Here is a 27,953-nt window from a genome sequence, read left to right as displayed (position 1 = left end):
GGGTGACAAATCTAAAATTAAACCCTAATACACTTCTATAGTTACTACTATAAATACATAGCAGGACACCCCTATATCTATTGCTAAACAAAGTTAGAAAATGGATCCAGTTCTGAATTCAATTGTTACGAAAACCAAGCATGCGAGATTGAAAATTCAAAGGTCAGTTCTTTTATATCGCAACACTGAATAATTGTTTTCTTTTATTTACTTTTATACGAATGTTAACTTATTTGATTTTTCAGATTTAGTTGCATGATGAACATGCCAATTTAAACAACCCATTTGTGGAAAAAGCTTCTAAGGTATTGATTTTGTTGTTTTTTAAGTATTATTTTTGCGCATATCTTTCATATTAATATGTTCGTTATGTTATTACATGTGTGTTTTATTGCAGGATGATGGTGATAAAAGTGTTGATATTATTTCTTATGGTGCAATGTTTAGTTCATGCAAGTCTAATCTTCAACGTGAATTTAGTGAAGATGTAATTTTAAGGTTTATTTAATCTTTTTTTAACTTTTGTATTCAACTTTTATCCTTTTTAAGGATCGAAAGTTTGAGACTCAAAGGAAGAGATCCAAGAGACTCTCTGAATGGAAATGGAGTGAGGTTATTAATTTAGACGATTCTGAGGACAATGACAAAGAAGAGGAATTAGAAGATGCCGCCGATTCAAGTACAAACAGAAAACCTGATTAAAAATATCTCGAGTGTCAATTCAGAGGCAGAACAGATTTCATGCAGTCTAATATGAAATCTATTAAGTGTTTTTATGTTTTCATTTTCAGTTGTTACATTTGATCTAGACGTATAAATAAAGTTTATTTTATATTTGAACTTTATTTTTGATGTTAATATAATGCAGTTATTGACCATATTAATAAAGTTCAAAATAAAGTTAGTATTATAAATTTACAAGTCAGCTAAACTTATATAAGTTAATATCCTAAAGTTGCAATAAATAGATATTGCTGTTAGATATAGTCAAACTGAAATTATAAAATTTTGCAATTATTCTTGGATATTAATCTAATAATTTGCAATTCTAAATTAAAAAAAATAATAAAGTAATAAACTTTAAAGCTAAACAAAAAAAAACTGAATTTACTATGATATAAAGTTAATAAAGATATAAACTCTTAACATCCTGTTTTTTACAAAAACTCTTAACCCTAAAGCCCATAAGTAATGGGTTGGGCTTAAATGTCTGGTTTATAACACTCCCCCTCAGACATTTAGAATTAAACACAGTTTAACAACATACTTCAGGATGATGTTAAATAGGTACTTCAGGACCTGAATAAATAAACTGATACTATTGGATCAGCTATGCTGCCTCATTAAAAACCTTACTAAGAAAACCCAGTGGGACAAAACTTAGTTAAGGGAAAAAGAGTGCAGCGTGTATAATTCTCCCCTTGAATTCAACAAACATCTTTCAATCTACGAAGACCGATCTTGTGTGATAGCTGCTCGAAACTGCTTCTAGGTAAAGATTTCGTAAACAGGTCAGCTAGATTTTCACTTGACTTAATCTGGCGAACATCAATTTCCCCTTCCTTTTGCAAGTCATATGTTGAGAAGAACTTTGGTGAGATGTGCTTCGTTCGATCACCCTTGATAAAGCCTTCTCTGATTTGAGCTATGCAAGCAGCGTTGTCTTCATAAATAATTGTCGGCTCCTTCTTGATCTATTCTAATCCGCATGCTTCTTGTATGTGATTAATCATTGATCTCAACCACACGCATTCTCAACCAGCATCATATAGTGCTATCAATTCGGCATGATTTGATGATGTTGCTGTAAGTGTTTGCTTAGTTGACTTCCAAGAAATTGATGTGCCACCGTATGTGAATACATAACCTGTCTGAGATTTTGCTTTGTGGGGATCTGATAGATATCCGGCATCAGCATACCCAACAAGCTTGGAGTTTTGATCTTTCTGATAGAAAAGACCTAAGTCTTGTGTCCCGGAAATATACCGGAATATATGTTTTACACCATTCCAGTGTCTACGTGTTGGATTCGAACTGTATCTCGCTAGTACATGTACTGCAAATGCAATGTCAGGTCTTGTGTTATTTGCAAGATACATAAGGGCACCGATCGCGCTTAAGTACGGTACTTCTGGACCAAGTACATCTTCGCCTTCTTCTTGAGGGCGATAAGGATCCTTGTGTGGATCTAGCGGTCGGACAACCATGGGTACGCCAAACGGATGTGCTTTGTCCATATTGAAACGTACTAACATCTTCTGGTTGTAGTTTGATTGATGGACAAATGTGCCATTGCACAGATACTCAAATTGTAGTCCGATACATAATTTCGTCATACCAAGATCTTTCATTTCAAATTCCTTCTTTAACAACTGAGCAGCTTTCTCTATCTCTTCAGGAGATCCGATGATGTTGATATCATCAACATAGACTGCTATTATAGTGAAATTTGAGAGTGATCTTTTTATAAAAACACATGGACTGATTACATTAGACTTGTATCCTTCTTTTTCGAGATATTCACTGAGTCGATTGTACCACATACGACCAGATTGTTTGAGACCATATAAAGATCTTTGGAGCTTTATAGAACACATATCTCGAGGTGTTGATTTTAATGCTTCAGGCAATTTTAATCCTTTAGGGATTTTCATGTAGATGTCATTTTCAAGTGTCCCGTATAAGTATGCGGTGACGACATCCAATAGTCTCATATGAAGTCCTTCAGAGATTGTGAGGCCGATTAGGAACCTAAGGGTTATCGCATCCACTACAGGGGAATACGTTTCCTCATAATCAACTCCTGGGATTTGGGAAAACCCTTGTGCTACAAGTCGAGCCTTATATCGTACAATCTCATTCTTTTCATTTCTTTTTATTGCAAACACCCATTTATAACCTACTGGTTTGACGTCTATGGGCGTTCGGACTACAGGTCCGAAAACATGTCGCTTTTCGAGCGAATTCAATTCGGCGTTTATGGCTTCTTGCCATCTTGGCCAATCATTTCTGTGCATGCACTCTTCTAAAGTTTTTGGTACGTAATCATTTTCATTGATTACATCCGTTGCTATAGCATATGCAAATATATCATCAACACGTGTTTTATTCCGGTTCCACATTGTACTATCTTGTACATAATTAATAGAGATCTCATTTTCATTCGGTACCGGTGTTTCTTCTGAAACTTCATTTTCCTCTGGAATTATAGTTGTCTCTTCTGGGACATTTACCTCTACCGGGGTTTCATTTATAATCTTTTGTGAGTTTTCACCAACTGCGTTACTTTGCTCTTTTCGTTTCCGTGGGTTTTTGTCTTTGGAACCGATTGGTCTCCCACGCTTTCGTTGTATAGTAATCGCTTCTGGGATTACTTCAATTCGAGCAGGTGCATTTGATGCTGGTACATGTGACTTTGTCACTCTATTCGTGTCTGTGAATACATCTGGTAATTCATTCGCTATTCTTTGCAAATGTATAATCTTTTGGACTTCATACTCGCATTGACCACTTCAGGGGTCGAGATTTGATAGCGATGATGCATTCCATGTTATTTCTTGTGTTACCAGTCTTTCTTTGTCCTTATCTCCCCCTAAGACTAGGAACATTGTTTCATCAAAATGACAGTCAGCATACCGTGCTGTAAACATGTCTCCCGTCATTGGTTCTAAATATTTAATTATGGACTGGGAGTTAAAACCAATATAGATACCCAGTCTTCTTTGGGGTCCCATTGTAGTACGTTGTGGTGGCGGTATTGGTACATATACCGCACAACCAAAAATTCTAAGGTGGGACAAACTTGGTTCTCGTCCGGAGACCAGTTGTAATGGGGAGTATTCATGATCAGCAGTTGGTCTCAATCTAATCAGTGCAGCGGCATGCAAAATAGCATGACCCCATGCAGAAGATGGTAATTTACATCTCATTAAGAGTGGTCTAGCGATTATTTGTAATCGTTTAATCAGAGATTCAGCTAAACCGTTTTGTGTGTGAACATAAGGTACTGAATGTTCAACATTGATTCCAATTGACATACAATAGTCATTAAAAGCTTGAGATGTAAACTCTCCCGCATTATCCATTCGAATGTTTTTAATTTGATTATCGGGGAAATTGGCTCTCAATTGTATTATTTGAGCTAAAAGTCTGGCAAATGCTACATTTCGAGTAGCTAAAAGGCTCACATGTGACCACCTGGAGGATGCGTCTATTAAGACCAAGAAATAGCGGAATGGTCCACACGGAGGATGGATAGGCCCACAAATATCCCCTTGGATTCTTTCCAAAAATGAGGGGTTTCATGTATCAATTTAGTTTGTGAGGGCCGAGTTATAAGTTTGCCTAGAGAGCATGCTGCACATGATAAGTCTTGTGGTAGCAAAACTTTTAAGTTTTTGAGAGGGTGCCCGGTTGCACTTTTGATTATTCGTCTCATCATTATGCTACCAGGGTGACCTAGACGGTCATGCCATATATTGAATGTGTCTTTATCTAACAGCTTTTGGTTACTCACCATGTATGATTCGATTGGATTGATATTAGTACAATATAATCCAGAGGATAAAGCTTCTAATTGTTCAACAATTGTTTCTTTGCCATTTTTGTTTGAAGTAATTTGAAGATATTCAATATTATGTTCAAATATTGTTTTTAGGTGGTAACCATTTTTTCGAATATCTTTAAAGCTAAGTAAATTTCTTCTGGATTTACTTGAATATAATGCATTATCAATAGTTAGTTGGGTACCCGAAGATAATATTATGTGCGCTCTGCCGGAGCCTTCGATAAGGTTACTAACACCAGATATAGTACTAATCGGTGTCTCTGCCGGAGACAACTCAGAGAAAAATTTCATATCTTTGAGAATAGTGTTAGTACTACCACTATCTACCAAACATTGATCACCAATAATAGCTCTACTGGAGCTAGCATGCATATTTCTTCAGGAAATAAATAAATAAAAAAAATAAAAGTTAATGCAAAGAAGTAAAAATAAAACATTGCAAGAGTTTCAAACCAAAACAAATACCAAAGGTCACAGTGTGAAAAGTAAAACATAAAAGGTACGATAAATATGTTTAAACATCACGAACATTTTCAATGAAATCACATGCATCCAAATGAACGTCTGATATCGTGGCTGAAGGTGCATTCTCAATCAGATTAGTTTCAGCATTCTTTCCTTTTTCTTTCATCATGCGTTGATATGCCTCAACGAGGTGTTTAGGGGTGTGACATGTGCGGGACCAATGATTTGACATCCCACATTTATAACAAATATTGCTTTGGTTCCCGCTACTTTTCTTTTTCGAAGGTCGCCCCGTATTGTGTCGACTCGATTCACCACCGCTATGTTTTGTGTTCTGGGACTCTTGACGCCATGTATATCCCCGTCCTCGACCACGACCACGACCTCTGCTGGGGCCGCGGCCTCTACCTCTACCTCGTCCGCTTTGATAATTGGCCACATTCGCTTCAGGGAATGGGCTTGCACCGGCAGGTCGCGATTGATGATTTTGTAGTAGGAGCTTGTTGTTTTGCTCCGCGACCAGAAGACATGATATCAATTCAGAATACTTAGTAAATTGACGTTCCCTGTATTGCTGCGACAGGAGCATATTTGAGGCATGGAACGTTGAGAAAGTTTTTTCAAGCATGTCTTCGTCGGTAATTTTCTCACCACATAATTTAAGTTCAGAGGTAATGCGGAACAGAGCAGAATTATACTCATTGACGGTCTTAAAATCTTGTAGTCGTAAATGAAGCCATTCATAGCGGGCTTTGGGGAGTAAGACCAACTTCTGGTGGTCAAAACGTTCTTTGATATTTGTCCATAATTCAAGAGGGTCCTCAACAGTTAGATATTCCCGCTTTAGATCTTCGTGAAGATGATGACGAAGGAATATCATAGCTTTCGCTTTATTTTGAGGTGAGGTCTGATTATCAACATTAATTGTCTCCCCCAAATTATTTGCCGTCAAATGAATTTTAGCATCAAGAGTCCAAGGGAGGTAGTTGTTACCCGAGATGTCAAGTGCAGTGAATTCAAGTTTTGATAAGTTCGACATTTTATCTACAAATGAAAGAAACATGCATTTAATAACGAGCATGTGAATATAATGGATACCATAGGAGAACTTCGGGTTCTTTATGATTAGAACTTCGGGTTCTTTATGATTAGAACTTCAGGTTCTATTCAAGAAGACAATTTTCATATGTAGTGATGAATTTGGATTTTTTTTTTCATTAAAAAAATAAGATCACACCAAATTTGTTGATATTATATTATTAATATAATATTATAATATTGAGATAATAATGTTGATGTTATATTTCTAACGTACAACAACAACTTTATATATTGAATGTAATATTACACAATGTTTTAAAAACCGGTTTTTAAATCAAACCGGATTAGGCTAAAAAATGGTTCAACCGGTTGAACCAGGTTGTACCGAGCGGTTCAACCGGGTTGACTAGCTAACTCTGTAATTTCATAAATTACAAAAGTTAATCCAAAAATGCATAATTACATATTAAAAGATAATTCAAAAGTAAATCCATAATAAAAAATTATCAAAAATATAATCGAAAATCATTCAATTTTCCAACAAGCTTTTTCAAAATGAAAGTGTACGATATGTTTAAGCCATTTGAGTGTTGAATATATAAAGTTCATGATCGCATAAAAGATGAAATTCACTATTATCGCCATCCTCATCAACTAGATGATAACTATTTTCGTTTCATACAATATTAAATAAAAACTTTTAGTTACGAATAATCATAATATATCAAAATTACGTAAGATAAGTAACATATATAATAAAAATAAGTAACAATCCAAACTAAAATAACCCTGGGCCGGTACCGGTATTACGTTTCAAACCGGTATACCGGATTTTACCGCCGGTACAAACCTTATGCCGTTTCACTTATTTACCGGGGTATTTCATACCGGATTTATATCTGGAAACGATAATACCGGTATAACCGGCCGGTATTTACCGGTTTTTAAAACATTGATATTACAAGTGTTGTTATTATTATTATTAATAGAATGAAGAGAAGGCCAGAGCCCATTTATTCTTTTTGCTATGAGAGAAAAACAATACTCCTCATCAAGGATGTGAGGTAGTAACATTGAATATTTAATAATTAATTATAATAAAATATTATTAATAGTGTTAATGAGATACAGCTTTATCCATCGTTTTGAATAGAGTGATAATAGTAGATATAATCAACCTTTCTTTTTCACAGTTTGTCATATACTATTTCAAAATAAAACTTCAAAGAGCATAGAGAAAAAAAAAATTAACAAAGAATCGTTCGGCGCAAAAAAAGCAAAAGAGGAACAGATAAACCGCCGATAAACCTTTCCGACCCACCGGATCTCTAAAAAGAAACCGTCATTGATTCGCCAGAAACGGTTGCAGAAAACGGAGCAGTTGACGCTGCAGATGAATCGCCGGAAAAAAAAATTTCGGGTCAGAGATTTTATGAATTAGGGGATTGAAACCTTTGTTTTGTTCGGTTGCAAGTGGCGGCAGTGACCGCCGTCATCTCCGGTACGTATTGGCGGCCGTTGTAGTCAACGCCAGTACCGTCATCTTCAGTACGGATTCCGTCATCTCCGGTACGTATTCCACCCTAACGGCGTGTGGTCGACGTTATTCACGGCGTTTTAACGGTATCCTATTCGTCGTTTCATCAAAAATTATCGATTTGCGTTTGTTGCGAGCGAAAAAACAGGTTTTTGGTTATGATTGTTGCTGATAAGTATATTCGTTTGGATCTGGATTCGATACAAGAAACTTTGGATATTTTTCCGTGCATTGTTTTAGTCTGCCCCAAAAATTGAGGGTGAGTTCATGTATTAGGGCGGCAGTGACCGCCGGATTGAATGAAACAAAAAAAAAATCAAGATTTTTCTTTGGATACACGTCTGTTCGCAATAATAATAAAAAAAATATATTCAATACAGTAAGAGATATTAATAGTGTACCCGGATTTGATGAACTGGAGAATGTTTTGAATGATAGCAACTTGTGGATGATTTCAGATTGCCGGTAGTTAGAGTCTTCGTGCTGATAACGTGATAAAAACCAAAGAGAAACAGAGATAAACTTGATTTTCATATTCACAATATTCAACATTACAATATATAGAGATAAACACAGCTGGAAACCCTAAAGCCCATAAGTAATGGGTTGGGCTTAAATGTCTGGTTTATAACAAATAAAGATATAAACTCTTGACATCCTATTTTTTATAAAAACATTTCTTTAAAATTTTATAAAAATATAATTTTTTATATCTGTAAAAAACCGAAAATGAACAATTTAAGTTAAAGCTCTAAAACGTACTTACGAGTCTAATACTATTTTTTATTTTTATAAAAACGAAAATTTTAAACTTAAAGTTTATTGGATGAGTACTATGTGGATATTTAAAAAAAGTTATGAACTTTAAAGAATAAAATTATACTTTATAATTTAACCAATAAAATAAACATACTTTATAGTTATAACAACTTAATTTTTTTTGTCTTTTGAATATTAGTTTTTATAAAAAAACAATATTTTTTTTTTGTTTTTTGATTATTAATTTTTATAAAAAAAACAAAACTTTACATATGTGTAACACTAATGACATATATCCACAACAATAATGTTATCATAAATATTATACGAATAAGAAAACTACCAAAAACGAGTGCCGCAGTCCAAAGTGTCGCCCCGCCGCATCGCGCGGGCACACTACTAGTAATACAGTATAGATATAGAATCTATACACCAATGAATTGAATAATTTGTAGCTTTTTTCAACTAACTAATATCATCTATAGGAGTTTTTTTGAACTTATAATCCCTAAAAAAATGGAAACAATCTGGTATTCGATTTTTGAAGATGTATTATTGAAACGCCCACGTTTTCCTTTACGATGTACAACATAACTTTATACAATTTCTAAAAAAATTTGACATGACCCGTTCGAAAATTTAACTTTTTCCCTGCCTTTAACAACATCATTTTAATTATAAACTACGACACTTTTCAAAACCACAAATTGTGACCACAAGGTTCAACATGGACAATTTTGTACAAATGTACCAAAAGATTTAAAAGTTCTAGCTACTTACTAACACACTAAACACAATTTAACATCATATGACAAAACAGAGTTTTTGACCCATTCATCATCAACAACATGAACCGGAAGCGTGTAAAGGTTGACAATTGTGTGTTCGCTCCGAATGCGCCGCAATCAAGCATGAGATTTACCTAACATTCATAACAACAAACACTTGTTAGTTCGTAACACATAACAATTACAATCCTTTAATTCCATATTCCTTTCACCCGTTAACATAGCCATGATACCCTACTAGCATATTTGCCTTCATTCGGAAGCCTTCGTCATTCTATTTTTCCAATTTGTTAGTAATGTATCACCGCATATCATTCCTTCATGTACTTACCCCATTTGACCCATATAACAAATCTAATTCCTAAACATTCCAATTATCATTCTATTTAACATTTCATCCAAATTGACGGATCCTTTAAATTTTACCACAACTTGGTCTTTCGGACATTTCTCCATACAAACTCTTTGCATTTATACAATCAAGATTCGTAAAGGGAAGTTATACTAAAATCATAGTTCTAAATAGTATCATTCATAATCTACCAACATAGTACATAAAGTTCATATGAACTTACCGCGATCTTGTGATGATTGTGCCTTTGAGTGACTTGCGCCTTCTTCCTTCTTTGTGCCTATATGTCATAATCCCGTACTTTAGCTTTCTTTCAACATTAATTTCACAATCCTTATGGTATGTTATGGAGTTTACTAGTTACATACATCATTATCATGAGAAAATTGCATCATCTTAACAAGTATTCGTGCAAAAGCCATAACTAACTTACTTAGGCATTTTATCGAACACATGGTGTGCATATCATTAGACTAGCATAATGTACAAGCATTTTAAGCACAACTTTCATAGTTCACTCTTGAGTAACATAAACATACTACCATGTTAGGATCTATCATTCAAATCAAGAACATACAATTCTAAATCTATATTCATAACAATTTCATAACTTAATCATCAAATTAACATACAAAACTTCACAATTGTTGAACATTACTTGACATGCAAGTGGGTTTTGCCCTAACCTTGGTCATTTTCGAATTTTAGCATTCTAATGATATCTAGCCTTCCTAATAACCATCAATTTTACTGAATTTTGTATTACATTCATAAATTACACAAAACCCACTTAATTAAACTTTCATCAAATCACAAAATTTGACTTACTTGAGATCAAGAACACTTAGATAATCAAGATTCTTGGGTAATGCATTCGTTTCTACAACAATCTAGCTCTTAATTGGAGGAATTTAGTGATTTAGGGTTTTGGTGAGGGAAGGAGTCCCCCTTCTGCTTCTCACGATCGTAGGAACCAGACTTGTCTGGTTTCCTCTTTTTTTGTCATGTTTTAATCCCTTTTTTACATATCTAGTCCCCCATCTTTTAAGCCTTATCCACTTACTCACTTCTAGTTACTAACTTGGCAACTTAATGCATATATGGGGTTTTTGATTTGTTAATTGGTATAAATTTTAATAATACTCTAATTTAATAATTAATAAATTTTTTTTTATATTTACCTTTTCTTTTCGTCAATGTTTTGTGATGAAACATTGAAACTCGTCACACAAGAAATTCGGGGTGTTACAAGTCTACCCCCCTTAAAGAAGGTTTCGTCCCCGAAACCTGAACACGTACCAAATAATTCTGGGTAATGTTCTCGCATTTCTTCCTCCGCTTCCCACGTGAGATCCTATCCCTTTCGATGTTGCCATTGAACCAACACTTGCCGAATGGATTTGTTGCGGAGTTGCTTTACCTTAGAATCTTTTATCGCCACCGGCTTTTCAACATAGTTTAACTTCTCATCTACTTCAATATCATCCAAAGGTACGTACTCCGTCTCATCCGCTAGGCACTTTCGCAATTGCGATACATGAAAGGTGTTATGAATTCCATCCAACGCGGGTGGTAACTCTAACCGATATGCCACCGCCCCAACCCGGGCGAGTATTTTGAATGGCCCAATGTATCGAGGGCCTAGCTTCCCGCGTTTACGAAAACGGATTATTCCCTTCCATGGAGAGACCTTTAATAACACATGATCTCCCACTTGAAATTCTATTGGTCGCTTTCGTCGATCCGCATATGACTTTTGTCTATCTTGCGCTGCCTTTAATCTTGACCTAACCATATCAATCTTTTCGTTCGTCTTGGTCACTACTTCTTTTGGCGCGATCTCTCGTTGACCCACTTCCCCCCAACAAACCGGGGTCCTACATTTCCTTCCATAAAGCATTTCATAGGGGGCCATTTTTATGCTGTTATGATAGCTATTATTATATGAGAATTCTACCAAAGGTAGTTGATCATACCAGCTTCCTCCGAATTCTATAACACACGCCCTTAACATATCAACTAATGTTTGAATAGTTCGTTCTGTCTGACCATCGGTTTGTGGATGGTAGGCGGTGCTGATGTGTAATTGGGTTCCCAATTCATCGTTAAACTTCCTCCAATAACGAGAGGTGAACCGGGTGTCCCGATCGGATACTATAGACACCGGAACCCCATGTCGGGATATGATCTCGTTCATGTAGACTTCCGCCATCTTCTCTGATTTATAATTTTCCCGAATAGGTAGGAAATGTGCACTTTTGGTCAGTCGGTCAACAACCACCCATATTGCATCGTGCCTTTTTTTTGTCTTGGGAAGCTTAGTCACCAAATCCATCGTTATATGTTCCCACTTCCACACCGGGATCTCCAAGGGTTGTAACTTTCCATATGGCTTTTGGTGTTCGGCCTTTACTTGGGAACACGTCAAACACTTAGCAACATACTTGACAATGTCTCTTTTCATCCCCGGCCACCAATAGTTCATCCTCAAGTCTCGATACATTTTTGTAGCCCCCGGATGAACGGAGTGTCGAGACTTGTGAGCCTCATTCAACAACAATTCTTTCACCTCACAATTCCGTGGTATCCAAATTCGGTTGTACCTCGTCTTCATACCATTTGCATTCTCTTCCAATTCATGAATAAATCCTTTTGTTCTTTCTTTCTTTGGGTCAACAGCATTTAAAGATTCCGTTTGAGCTTCTCGAATTTCATCAAGGAGTTTGGGGGTGACTACCATCTTCATGGATTTTACCCGAATCGGGGATGGGTACTCCTTTCGACTTAGAGCGTCCGCCACTACATTAGCCTTCCCGGGATGGTAATGAATGTCACAATCGTAATCCTTAATGAGTTCCAACCATCTTCGTTGCCTCATATTGAGATCTTTCTACTCGAAAAAATATTTGAGGCTTTTATGATCCGAGAAAATTGTACATTTCACTCCATAAAGGTAGTGCCTCCATATTTTCAAGGCGAATATAACCGCCGCCAGTTCAAGATCATGAGTCGGATAATTGCCTTCATGTTGCTTGAGTTGTCTCGAAGCGTAAGCAACGACTTTACCCCTTTGCATTAACACACAACCTAAACCTTGACGAGAGGCGTCCGTATACACCACCAAACCATCCGTTCCATCCGGTAATGTCAACACCGGAGAATTTGAGAGCTTTTCTTTTAAAGTTTGAAACGCTTTTTCTTGCTCTTCGCCCCATATAAACTTTTCACTCTTCTTTGTTAACTTCGTCATAGGAGAGGCTATCTTGGAGAAATCTTGGATAAATCTCCTATAATACCCAGCCAAGCCTAGAAAACTTTTTATTTCGCTTGGATTCTTCGGGGGTACCCAATTCATTACCGCATCTACCTTGGACGGATCCACATGAACACCATTCGCATCGATCACATGGCCTAAAAATTGTACCTCTCTAAGCCAAAAGGCACACTTTGAGAACTTTGCGTATAACTTTTCCTTGCGAAGCGTTTCTAATACATCACGTAAATGGGAAGCATGCTCTGCTTCACTACGGGAGTATATTAGAATATCGTCGATAAAAACGATTACATACTTATCAAGCATATGTCGGCACACCCGATTCATTAAATCCATAAACGCCGCTGGCGCGTTTGTCAGCCCAAAGGACATTACTAAAAACTCGTAATGTCCGTACCGTGTTCGAAACGCGGTTTTTGGTACATCTTCTTCTCGCACACGCAGTTGGTGATATCCCGACCGCAAATCAATTTTTGAAAACCAACTCGCCCCTTGTAGCTGATCAAAAAGATCGTCAATTCTGGGCAACGGGTATCGATTCTTCACCGTTAACTTGTTCAACTCTCGATAGTCGATGCACATTCGCATCGAGCCATCTTTCTTTTTCACGAATAATACGGGTGCTCCCCATGGCGAAACACTTGGTTTAATAAAACCCTTATCGAGCAACTCCTGAAGTTGCGTCATCAATTCTTTCATTTCGGTTAGGGCCAACCGATAAGGAGCTTTAGCTACCGGTTTTGCACCCGGGTTAAGCTCTATTTTAAATTCTACTTCTCGTTCAGGTGGGAGCCCAGGTAGGTCTTCCGGAAATACATCCGGATATTCGTTCACCACGTTCACATCTTCAAGCTTTGGGACACCTCGACTAGTGTCAATCTCATAAGATAGATAAGCCCTACCCCCGTTCCTCACATGTTTGACAGCTTTGACTATAGAGCACAATTTCGGCTTGATGACCCTTTCCCCTTGAACACTTATCCGTTTTCCCCCCGAGGTTACTATATGAATGATTTTCTTTTCACATTGAATTTCAGCATGATTTTGGGCTAACCAATCCATTCCTACAACTACTTTAAATTCCCCCATGTACATTGGAACAAGGTCTTCTCGCACACGCAGTTGGTGATATCCCGACCGCAAATCAATCTTACAGTTTTTGCAAATATCATGCAACAAATAGCTTTTACTATCAGCAACTTCAACTTCTAAGGGTATTGACATCTTTTCAAGCTTAAACGATGGGTGAGCTAACAATTTATTAGAAATGAATGACCTACTAGCCCTGGAATCAAATAAAACATTCATAGGCATAGAATTAACCAAGAATATACCTGAAACCACGTCCGGGCTAGCTTTAGCTTCATCCGAGGTTAGCTGAAACATCCTTCCGCGAGCCTTGGGGGGCTCGTCCTTCTTTCCATCTCTCTTTGCCCCTTGTTGGAGTTTCGGACATTCTGCTTTAATGTGCCCCGGTTCATTGCAATTGTAACACGCCTTTGAGTTTTCGGGGCACCTATAAAACGGATGTCCTTCTCGCCCACACTTGTAGCACCCCTTCTTTCCCGACAAACATTCTCCCGAATGATGCTTCCCACACGTCTTGCAAGTCGGGATTTCACCACTTGCTTTCCCTTTCTTGCTTTGGTCTTGATACCTTGCCTTTTTCGATGGGTTTGCGTTGGTAGGCTTCTCCGCTGCCCTTTTCTCTCCCCGTTCAACCTGCCTTTTTATCTCAATTTCTCTGTCTCTTGCCCATTCAATTAGTTCATTTAACGTCGCACACTTAGAGGGGTTTATAAATTCCCGATATTCAGCCTTTAACATAGCATGGTAATGTACAATCCTTTGCCTCTCAGTCCCCGCTATCTCCTCACAGAACTTCACCCTTTCAAGGAATTTGTTTGTTATCTCATCAATCGTTTCATCCTTTTGTCTGAGACGTAAGAAGTCTTCCTGAATCTTATCAATTGCGGATTGTGGACTATAATATTTCAGAAATGACTCCTTGAATTCTTGCCATGTTAACGATTGCACCTTATCATCCCCCAATTCTTTCGAGTATGCGTCCCACCAATCTTTTGCTCGAAGTTGTAGAAGGCCCGTGGCAAACATTACTTGATCCTCCGCTTCACATCTACTTCGTGTGAACACTGCCTCGGTACTGGAAATCCACCTTTGACAAGCTATCGGATCAACTTCCCCTTTGTATGGTAAGGGGTTGCATGCCATGAACTCCTTGTACGTGCATCGCCGAAAGCTTTTCTTCACTTGCAATTCGCTAATCATTTCTTTCAATTCTTCCACCTTGGAAGTTACCGAGGTATTAATTATTTCCAATACTTGCCATTCGACTTCTTGAGCTAGTCGGGGAATACTAGCCTCAACTGCTTTCATTACTTCTTCCACAACCATAGCTTTTATTTCATTTTGGCGTGCTTCGTCGTCCTCATTGGCATTCACCCTATCGGCCATCTACATAAAACATTCGTTACTTTCATTAGAATTTTCATTTCATTTCTTCCACCATCATGTCTTAACATCATGTTATCATAACACGTTTCATTCATCATTCATACTTCTTGCCTTATCGTCTTTGTATCGTATCGTTCTTATTTTAAACATTCATTCATCCTTTCTATCATATGACCATGCTAGTGCTACGTAGCTCTCATTCTTTCTAATATGTGAAAGAAACTACTCATGACTAAACCATGCTTAAACTTTCTTTGGAAACTCAACGTTTCCGACAAACAACTCCATAGTGTTCTTTATCCCTTACATCTTGATACACTTTTCTTACCCATTATGATCGAATTATATCATTCTAAATACCTTCCGTATGAATAAAACAATAAACAGAACAATATAATTTGAAATAGGCTGAAATGAGCTCCACCGTAAGTTACGGTACCACCGTAACTTACGGTGACCCTTTTTCCTTTATGGTGTCAAGCTACTGATTTACGGTGGCCATTATTTCTCCCAGGTGCTACCGTAAATTACGGTACCACCGTAACTTACGGTAGTGCCCAGCGTACTTTTATTGTTTTTTCATGTTTTTCTACTCCTTTTTGACCCGTATTAATTCCCAAACTGATCTGATTCATCCTATATCTCCCATTACGTCACGTGATCATTTCATAACGTCTCACAACAACTTAAATTGAAGTGCAAAAATATTTCATAACGTAATCATTTAGAACACTTACTTGCTTTGCGCCACGGATCGAACACACACTTCTCCCGAGCTTTTGGTTTGAGTTCAAGCAGTTGATGCTTAAATCCCTCAAACCTAGGCTCTGATACCAACTTGAAACGCCCACGTTTTCCTTTACGATGTACAACATAACTTTATACAATTTCTAAAAAAATTTGACATGACCCGTTCGAAAATTTAACTTTTTCCCTGCCTTTAACAACATCATTTTAATTATAAACTACGACACTTTTCAAAACCACAAATTGTGACCACAAGATTCAACATGGACAATTTTGTACAAATGTACCAAAAGATTTAAAAGTTCTAGCTACTTACTAACACACTAAACACAATTTAACATCATATGACAAAACAGAGTTTTTGACCCATTCATCATCAACAACATGAACCGGAAGCGTGTAAAGGTTGACAATTGTGTGTTCGCTCCGAATGCGCCGCAATCAAGCATGAGATTTACCTAACATTCATAACAACAAACACTTGTTAGTTCGTAACACATAACAATTACAATCCTTTAATTCCATATTCCTTTCACCCGTTAACATAGCCATGATACCCTACTAGCATATTTGCCTTCATTCGGAAGCCTTCGTCATTCCATTTTTCCAATTTGTTAGTAATGTATCACCGCATATCATTCCTTCATGTACTTACCCCATTTGACCCATATAACAAATCTAATTCCTAAACATTCCAATTATCATTCTATTTAACATTTCATCCAAATTGACGGATCCTTTAAATTTTACCACAACTTGGTCTTTCGGACATTTCTCCATACAAACTCTTTGCATTTATACAATCAAGATTCGTAAAGGGAAGTTATACTAAAATCATAGTTCTAAATAGTATCATTCATAATCTACCAACATAGTACATAAAGTTCATATGAACTTACCGCGATCTTGTGATGATTGTGCCTTTGAGTGACTTGCGCCTTCTTCCTTCTTTGTGCCTATATGTCATAATCCCGTACTTTAGCTTTCTTTCAACATTAATTTCACAATCCTTATGGTATGTTATGGAGTTTACTAGTTACATACATCATTATCATGAGAAAATTGCATCATCTTAACAAGTATTCGTGCAAAAGCCATAACTAACTTACTTAGGCATTTTGTCGAACACATGGTGTGCATATCATTAGACTAGCATAATGTACAAGCATTTTAAGCACAACTTTCATAGTTCACTCTTGAGTAACATAAACATACTACCATGTTAGGATCTATCATTCAAATCAAGAACATACAATTCTAAATCTATATTCATAACAATTTCATAACTTAATCATCAAATTAACATACAAAACTTCACAATTGTTGAACATTACTTGACATGCAAGTGGGTTTTGCCCTAACCTTGGTCATTTTCGAATTTTAGCATTCTAATGATATCTAGCCTTCCTAATAACCATCAATTTTACTGAATTTTGTATTACATTCATAAATTACACAAAACCCACTTAATTAAACTTTCATCAAATCACAAAATTTGACTTACTTGAGATCAAGAACACTTAGATAATCAAGATTCTTGGGTAATGCATTCGTTTCTTCAACAATCTAGCTCTTAATTGGAGGAATTTAGTGATTTAGGGTTTTGGTGAGGGAAGGAGTCCCCCTTCTGCTTCTCACGATCGTAGGAACCAGACTTGTCTGGTTTCCTCTTTTTTTGTCATGTTTTAATCCCCTTTTTACATATCTAGTCCCCCATCTTTTAAGCCTTATCCACTTACTCACTTCTAGTTACTAACTTGGCAACTTAATGCATATATGGGGTTTTTGATTTGTTAATTGGTATAAATTTTAATAATACTCTAATTTAATAATTAATAAATTTTTTTTTATATTTACCCTTTCTTTTCGTCAATGTTTTGTGATGAAACATTGAAACTCGTCACATAAGAAATTCGGGGTGTTACAATTATGTTTAGATTATAGAGTTTTTTTCCTAAAAGTTTGTTGGTGGAAAACTTATTTACCAAACTTCTAAAAAAAACGTTTTTTATAAAAAAAAGGTCTATGAAAACGAAAATGCTTCTAAAAACGTTTTTATAATTTTTTTATGAAAACTAAAATTCCATTTTGTTGAATAGGGTATTATATAAAGTTTTTTAATATAACCAACTAGATAAAACAAGTGAGCTTGTTTGATATCAATTTACTACCTGCTAACCCACGTTAGTGTGTGCACCTAACCAAGTAAATACACAAACATACAGAATATGAACAAAGCTCATATCAAACTCGTATGTGCAAGGTTTCGAAATTTAATATAGTCTCCGGAACAAATTGGTGAACAATCTTAATCAAACGAAAATAGGGGTGAAATGGTTGGAATATTATTAATGGGTTCTTCTATTTCCACACCCCTATAATCTTATTTTCACATCCCTATTTGTATACGGGCCGTATAGTCTGATACCGGCCGTATAGAATGTTTATGCACAGAATTTAATGTGGTGGAATGTTTTTTTTTGTTTTTATATGTATACGGGACGTATAGTTATATACGGGCCATATACATATTTGCATAATTTTGTTTCGAAGGTTTGCCAATGGTTTTTAGTTTTGAAATCTGTATACGGGCCGTATAATGTTATACGGCCCGTATAGAAAAATTAATTTTTTGTTGCAATCGGGAAACCGTTCAATAAATTTTGTAAATTTTAAAATAGTGTTGTATATATCGGATTATGTTACGAGTTTGTAGTTAAACGTATTTATTATGTTTAATAAGTTTCCAATTTGTAAAACGATAAATATGTATAGAAAAGTTAATTTTTCGTTGCAATCAGGAAACCGTTTAATAAGTTTTGTAAATTCTAAAATAGTGTTGTATATATCGGATTATGTTAGGAGTTTGTAGTTAAACATATTTATTATTTTTAATAAGTTTCCACTTTGTAAAACGATAAATATGTATAGAAAAGTTATTTTTTTGTTGCAATTGGAAACCGTTTAATAAGTTTTGTAAATTTTAAAATAGTGTTGTATATATTGGATTATGTTACGAGTTTGTAGTTAAACGTATTTATAATGTTTAATAAGTTTCCACTTTGTAAAACGATAAATATGTGATATGATTATGATAAACTACGACAACAATTATTAAACAAACAACTTAACATCTAAACATAAGATTAATAGTTAGAATGTTTTACATCTAAAACAAACAAAAAGATAAATTTTTACAATTTTTCAAACGTAAAATAACAAAAAAACATACAATAAGCAGCTACGGCGGTGGTGGTGGTGGTGGTGCAGCGCCAGCTAGTGGAGGTAGGGGCGCGCCAGCATGCATAGCCACAATCGCCTCGACCATCCACTGTACATCCCCTCTGACTGCAGCTACATCCGACTCGACTTGACCGAGTCTCGACTCGACCTGAACGAGTCTCTCCTCCACCTGAACGAGTCTCACGAGTCTCTCCTCCACCCCCGGTGGAGGCATCGGACGCTGTCTCATGCTCCGTCGAACGTACGGGCGATCACCCTGTGAATCCTCGGCAGCTACCTGTGATCGATCGACAGTATGATCGCCTTCCTCTCCATCGCCTCCCTCTCCATCGCCTCCCTCCCCCTCGCCTCCCTATCCATGGGGTCCCTCACCCACACCATACGCCCAAACCAGCCACCCTCCCTTGATCTCGCGAGCGAAACCCATCGATTGGGTTGTGTCCCTCCCAACCCTGTCAAGCTGGAGTGTCAGGGTCATACCACTTGCCACCTGCGGGGACAAGAGTCGAAAGAAATGCTTCGTCAGACGGGTGACGAAGGCCCCACAGCTGATGTGGGTAGAGGTACGCTTAAAAGCGTACTCGGCGAGATATGCGGCCAACCTGTACGCCAAGTTGGCCCCCCGTCAGTAAGTAAGTCGTGCAAGTAGAATAGGTCATTTTGTGTGACCCATTCCCTGCTATCATGATGACCAGCGATCGTCACGGCGATACACCGATGTAGGTATCGGTGTAACGGGTCGTAAAGATCAGTCGCCCGTGCCTTCGGGGATCGCTGATTCGGTTTCACGAACTCCCCGAACCCAATAGTGCGCCACCAAGGCCACAACAAGTCACTGGACGTGCTGATTTGCGCATCAAAAAATGTCTGGGACACTGAGTACTCCTGTGACTACAGACTCAAGGCAACGACGAACTGAGGAAGTGTCATCCTCTAAGGCTTGCCGCAAATATTAAAAGCTACGGCGTCTGTCGTAAAAAAAAATGCTGTAAACCCCCACCCCGGGTGTCCGTAAATGTAAAAGTAGATAAAAACTCTAAAGTAATCTCCCTGTGGGCCCGCTCTGCGGCGGCATCAAATAAGCGGTCCCACGGGGAGTTAGCTGGCATGAGCTCCCGGACCCGACCGATCGATCCAATATCGATCAAAAACTGAATATCAATGGTCCGAGGCGCATCCAGCACCATCTCTCGTAATCTGCCCAAAACCCTATAGGCAGCCGTACCTCGGGGGATATCTCTAATAAACTGCCCCGTCTCAGTAAAATCGGGCACAATCTCCTCCTCCTGTCCACGTCCACGTCCCCGTCCGCATCCACGTCCACGGCCCCGACCTTGACCTCGACCTCTACGGGCCGCAGCAGCTGCTGATGACTCAGCCATATCGTCTGTAAAAATAACAATTACAACTTAGCAATCACTATACGATTAGCGTTAACGTATTATACGACTACTGTTCTTGTATACGAACGTATTGTACATATCATATATACGCTCTGTACACATCAAGTATAGGTTTCGTATACTCACGTGTTATACATCTCGTACACGATCCGTAAACATGAAGTATACGACCATACGCGCAAGTATTATACGCACGTATACGCTACGTATACCTCAGATATACGTTTCCTATACACACGTATTATACGTCGTAGATACGCTAAAAATATAACAAATTGGGAATAAAATATAAGTTCATACGATCGTATACAATGTTTACGAATCTGTATACGACCGTATATATCGTATACGATCGTATACATGTTGAATATTCAAACATTATACGAGCGTATATAGTGTATACGATCGTATACAGTTTGAATATTCAACAGCTATACGAGCGTATATAGTGTATACGATCGTATACGGTTTGAATATTCAACCTGTATACGATCGTATAAATTGTATACGACAGTATACACTTGAATAATCAGTTACAATTTTCAGTTTCAATTTTTTTTTTCAAATTCAGTTATACAATCTTAATCGTTACGCCTATCTACGCTATTCGATCCTTTACTATACAAGACCATAATCTAACATGTTTCAGAATTTGAAAGTATACTATACGAAAACGTACTGTATAGGAAGAACGAGAAGAAAACGTCACAAACGCCGAAGAGCGCTATCCAAGAACGATCCGAGAGAAAACCGAGAGAATTTTTGGTGGAATGTTGAGGCCGTATGGTGGAAATGAGGTCGTATAAATCTTATACGATCTTTTTTTCTTTGTATACGGGCCGTATAAATGTATACGACCCGTATACAATAATTTAATGTTTTTTAATTCAGTCATATACTTCATATACGATCAGAGTATACGAGGCGTATACGTTTATACGGCCCGTATACAATTGAGTATTTTACATTTTTCTTAAATTACTATATGCGGAAGTGATGAAGATACGGTCGGTATGTGTTAACGTTGATTCGTTTAAACTTTTTTTCAAGTTCAATTTCAACAAGTTGCCAAGACATTTAAATAACGTGTATGTTTATCATTACAAATTGTCAAAAAATGAAATAACATTTTAAACGTTTTTTCAAGTTCAATTTCAACAAGTTGCCAAAACATTTAAATAACGTGTATGTTCATCATTACAAATTATCAAAAATTGAAATAACATTTTAAACGTTTTTTCAAGTTCAATTTCAACAAGTTGCCAAAACATTTATATAACGTGTATGTTCATCATTATAAATTGTGAAAACATGTAAATAACATTTTAAACGTTTTTTCAAGTTCAATTTCAACAAGTTGCCAAAACATTTATATAACGTGTATGTTCATCATTACAAATTGTGAAAACATGCAAATAACATTTTAAACGTTTTTTCAAGATCAATTTCAACAAGTTGCCAAAACATTTATATAACGTGTATGTTCATCATTACAAATTGTCAAAACATGCATATAACATTTTAAACGTTTTTTCAAGTTCAATTTCAACAAGTTGCCAAAACATTTATATAACGTGTATGTTCATCATTACAAATTGTCAAAACATGCAAATAACATTTTAAACGTTTTTTCAAGTTCAATTTCAACAAGTTGCCAAAACATTTATATAACGTGTATGTTCATCATTACAAATTGTCAAAACATGCAAATAACATTTTAAACGTTTTTTCAAGTTCAATTTCAACAAGTTGCCAAAACATTTATATAACGTGTATGTTCATCATTACAAATTGTTAAAACATGCAAATAACATTGTAAACGTTTTTTCAAGTTCAATTTCAACAAGTTGCCAAAACATTTATATAACGTGTATGTTCATCATTACAAATTGTCAAAACATGCAAATAACAATTTATATTCATAGGCCACCTAAATCCACGTATGCCCTGGTCCTGTATTCATCAACGATCCTATTATATTGGTCAATACGTTCCTTGTAATAGTGATACCAACTTTCTGCTAGCGTATTCCGTGTCAGTTGTCGCCAGTATCCTGATGGGGTTGGCATTGGATATTCCCCTTCTAATCTGACGTGAATAAAATGGTTCCTGTTTACATGTACAAGCGCGACTGTTCGATGCGGAATACTATCTTGGGCTGTTCTGAACATGGGGAAAAATGAAGCACAACCAAGGTCACTTAATAAGAGACAAACGACATTCCACCGGTTTGCTATCAGAAGCCCCGTGAAAGGCGTTTGTATCCACTTATGTTCAGGTGCTCCGTCTATACCAGACCAAACTAATGACTCCAGAACATTTTGATACTTAGGTTCATTTATCTTTTTTCCGTAATTCGTGGAACCGGTTGCACTCAGCATGAAACTCCTCCTGTATGAACGACCACTCCCACTCTTTAAGTGATAAGCCGACCGCTATAGATCGAAACCCACAATTACCATCACCCTGCACATTTTGTATGTGACTGAGGTGAGGATAGAAGCAAGGTGGAATGAACTTTTGGAAGTGCATGAACATATTAACTAGTGTGATAGGCAGCAAAGGTAAGTCTGGTTGCTATTCCTTTGATTTTGCGCCCTTCTTTTTCGTTTTCGAATTCTTAGCGCCTTTCGCAATCTCGCCGAAGAACATAGGTGTTTCAGCACAATAACTTTGTGGCTCGACAAACGAGCTGTGCCTGGTAGGTTCGATCATTGACTCTTGTGTGCCAAACCCAACGGGTGAATCACTATACTCGTCCTGCGTTGTAAAAAAGCTGTGTCTTGAAGGCTCCGTAAACGAATCATCCTTCCTTTGTTGCTGAGCTTTTAAAGTTGGACGACCCCGTGTGTTTTTTTGCACAACTGGTTGTTTGAGCTTCGTCTTATTGAGTTGTACCAACTCCTTCATCTTTTGAAGCAAGTTTTTCTTGACTTCTCTCGGTTGGGCACTTAAATGTTGTTTGAGAAGTGCAAGTTCGTCGTCTAAGTTAAAACAGTCCACCTCGCTCGGTTTCAGTATGGAGTCCAAATTTAACTTTCTCCAAAAAGGGTCTATCGACTCCAACGGGATCATTTGACCTAAGAAACATATCAACAAACAACATAAAACGTCAATAAGATTTTGCGTGATGAAATGCTATGATTATAAAATGTGGTTGGTCGAATAATGTATTACCATTCGTTGTATACGGTTCCAACCGACACGCACACGGCAACCCAGAGCTTGTATACAAACGGCACGCGCATGTACCGTTAGATAACTTTAATTTTTCTATTTCATTTACTTCGGCGGATATCAAGTCTAGGCAGGCATGTGAAACCTTCTTTCGTAGGAGATTAAATATTGGTTTGTTATGTGGACCCAATGTTCGGCTCCTGCTTGTTTCAATGCTGCCTTTGATTTCTGTCACCTGGTTTCTTATGAGCTTATCAATAAGTGGTACCACTTTCTCAAGGGTGTAATTAGAGTCACCTAGGTACTGCTTCAAAAGGGCATGTTGACCCTCTGCCCTGTTCGTTGTACATTGACCGAAGTTCAGATGTTGGTCGCTCTAGAACGAAACAAATAGGTCTCTATATGGTTGTAGCCAGATTGAATCCAAATAGTCCATAATCTCTGTAATCAAAGTTAAGTGCAGTTAAGACAAGTCAAATAAATACGATTATTAAACAAAAATAATATAAAACTTACCGTCGGTTTTTTTGCTTGGCAACTTTGATCGTATTCGCTCGTACCAGTAGTTGTAGTCAAGATCGGTCGTTGAGTTAATTAGCTTGCGCCACTTGTAAAGAAACCTTTTCTAGCTTTCTTCTGTTTTAAAGCTTTGCCTGCAATGTTTGAAGATGTTTTGTTGTATGTGCCACCTACATAATGAATGTCTAGCCCTGGGAAACACGGTTGCACATGCGTTCATTAGGGCGCGATCTCTATCCGTTACTATTACACGGGGTTCCATAACACTCTCTAATGAGTGTTTCAACCTCTGTAGAACCCATGTGAAGTTTTCCTGTTTCTCGTTGCTTACGAACGCATGAGCAATGCAAAACGACATCAACGTGGATGTAACATCGATAATCTGGACTAGCGGCATTTTGTACCGATTCGTCTTGTAGGTGGAGTCTATAAGCAACACATGCGGGAAGGCGTGCCACAACACGTTTGACTCCGGGTGGATGAAGAAAACATCCTCGACCCGTTCGCCGTTTTGAGATGTTCTATGGTAAAAAAACAAACCCAACCTTCTCCAATCGGTCGAAAAGTATCTGCATTGGAGTCTCGCCGACTTGTTCCATTCGACCCAATTTGGCCCGAGCGTTGTATATGGTGTTTCTTGTTGAGACATTATGGGGGTTCTGTTCTTTAATGGCAGCAAGAATGTCTCGTGGTTTTATGTTCTGATGCGTCATTTGCTCCATCGTCCTCTCTTCCGATGGAGTCAGCCTCATTAGGGACGGATGACCCCCTGGATACAGAAATGGTTCGTGGTTATGTTTAGCTTCCTCAATCCTTAGATCCCAATAACCTAACCTCTTTCTGTATGTCCCGATCAGTTAGAACTTGCAACCGGTTTTCCTGGTTCCGCTACGTCTGACCGTGGCTGTTGATTTGTACTCGCCGGCACAATCGCACGTAAGCCAAATTTTTAATGGTTGACCGCTTGGGGGTTTATCGTAAATGGTGCGTTTGGTGACGATGGCGTAGCCATTTTCGCGTCCGACGTCTCTACACCACTCTACCAATTCATCCATGCTCGCGAATTTCTAACGAGAACACTTATATGTGTCAATTAATGATTAACTCAAATGATTAACCCGTCGGTTTAGTTTTAGTATAACCGGGTTCGGGTCAGCTTCAGGTTGAACCTGCGAACCCGTTACACATTTATACTATATTATATTTTTTTACAATATATTTTACGTCGTAAATTAAATGGGGTGTGTATTTTTATGCCATGATTATAACTTTAAAAGAGAAATTAACATAGATTTTGTAATTTAAATATGATATTATTATATATATATATTTGTGTTTTTTAAGTAAGTTTTAACTTTAATATATTAATTTCAGAAAAAAAATAAAAAAATTCGGGTTGAACGGGTCGTGTTCGGGCCAAATCATGAAACTTCGGGTCGTGTTCGGGTTCTTATGTATGATACGATTTTCGGGTTCGGGTCGGGTTCGGGTTTGTGTAAAATTTTCAGGTTCAGGTCAGGTTGAACCCACCAACCCGCGAACACGACCCGTTGAGCAACCCTAATCTAAGATTTTAATAAAAAACAACATCAAACGTAAAAACACTAAAATAGTTAACATACAACAAATAAACGTATAATTAAATGTTATACCTGCTTGTTTTGAAACTCACTAGGTTCCTGGTCAGCATTTGGACCCTCGGGTGGTCCACCACTTATGGGAGGAGAATGAGAACTATCAGTCGGCGGTCCAACACTAACAGGAGGGGCTTCAAAATTAACCTGGTGTTGCGATGGATAATAACCAGCATAATTAGGCTGAAAGGCATCCAAACCCAAGTATCCGGACTTGCATCAGGCGCAAGACTGGGATCGAACGGAGCATTCAGATCAAACACGCCCGGATTGTTAACTTGATTGTTATCATAACTCCCCTGATTCGCCTCGTTATCAAACACATTAAAAAAGTTAACCCAACCCGACATTATAGTGTAAATAATTTGAATACAGAGAAAAATAGAAGAAACGAATAGAAGTTGAAAGAAAATGAATGAAATTAGTGTCGTTTATATAGAGAATTTTACGGAATATTACATCGTTTCAAATGACTAACACGTGAATCGAGGAATCTAACGTCGAATCAAATAACTCGCACGAATATCGAGGAATCTAACGTCTAATCACATAACTCGCACGAGAATCAAGGAATATAACATCGAATCAGAGAATCTTACGTCTACTCGCACGTGAATCGAGGAATAATACGTCGCGTCAAATAGTAATAAAACAATAAAATATACGAAATTCAATGTATACGGGCCGTATCATTATATACGACCCGTATGTATAATATATATACGATCACTATATAATCTTATTCTAACATGGTTGATACGAGTCGTATAACCTTATAGAATAAAGTGATCTTTGTCGGTTCACTTTATTCTATACAGGCCGTATAAGACCTTATAGAATAAAGTGATCTTTGTCGGTTCACTTTATTCTATACAGGCCGTATAACCTTATACGGCCCGTATCAACCATGTTAGAATAAGATGATACCATGTGGAATTATTAGGACCCTTATTAAATTGATAATAATGACAATAATGCGGTGAGTCTTGAGCATTTGAAATATGATAGGGACACATTGCTTTAATCACTTGTACACTAATGTATCATCCACTTGTACATTTTAATTCGCACAACAATACTGAACAAAACAACTATCGAAACATCAACAAAAATGAGTAGGTCATAATGGTACATTTGGATTTTTTTTAAAACATTATAGTTTATAAGATACGACAATAATACATAAATAATTATAAGTTTGTTGTTGAAGGATATAAGTGTAACTAATTAACTATAATTTCATTAAACAAAGAGGAAATAAGTTTTTATTTTTTGGTATCTTAAAATATCCACTCTCATGCATTATAATATAGTAATTATTATTATTATTACTGTTGTTGTGACATATAAATTCATTAGAAACTCTTAATTAGAGGGAACATCTAAACACGGTTGGGTAATCTTTGTTGATGTTTGCAAAAGACCCGATATGAACTAAGCAATCACTTTTTAAAAAAAACAAAATTGTATCCAAATTATTTCATTCAGTTCCTGAATTAATTTTACAGATACGTTGATTAATTATTTTTTCTTTAAAACCGTAACAAGCCTAAACCTCCTTCCCCAAAAATCTCCCCCAAAACTCAAACCCCTACAGTCTAATATATTCCCACGACTTCCCACATTCAATCTGCCGTTTGCCACACACACTCCAACGCAACCCTAATTCTCCGAAAAATCCACCCCTCAAACGCCCCCAAAACCCCACAGCACCATCGCTCCAGCCAACTGTTCCGACGCCTCAACCCCTCAGACGCCGGCCTTCGTCACCCCTCAAACGACACCTCCAGTTCCGAAACCACATCTAAGAGGTGATGAAAACCCTTAACCTTCTGTTTGATAATTTTCATTATTTATATGTTTGGGTCTAACATTTGATGTGGTTGAGGGTATAAAAATATATATATACTTGGTCCAGATTCTTGTATGTATTATTGCACGTGTAGTTTTTCGGAATAGATTCTTAGTGTAT

At 37.1% G+C, this 27,953-nt stretch overlaps 1 protein-coding gene across 1 annotated transcript; it reads right to left on the bottom strand.

Moving 5' to 3' along the window:
• Positions 1–5,081: 5,081 nt before the first annotated feature.
• Positions 5,082–6,071, bottom strand: LOC110919231. Its single transcript, XM_022163507.1, has one exon. It carries the CDS (start codon positions 6,069–6,071, stop codon positions 5,082–5,084), a length of 990 nt encoding a protein of 329 aa, XP_022019199.1.
• Between the last annotated feature and the right edge of the window lie 21,882 nt (positions 6,072–27,953).

The sequence above is a fragment of the Helianthus annuus genome, chromosome 16 (genome assembly GCF_002127325.2).
Source record: "Helianthus annuus cultivar XRQ/B chromosome 16, HanXRQr2.0-SUNRISE, whole genome shotgun sequence".
Lineage (NCBI taxonomy): Eukaryota > Viridiplantae > Streptophyta > Magnoliopsida > Asterales > Asteraceae > Helianthus > Helianthus annuus.
Note: the sequence above shows the minus strand (reverse complement) of the source record. Positions and strands in the feature narration are given on the sequence as shown.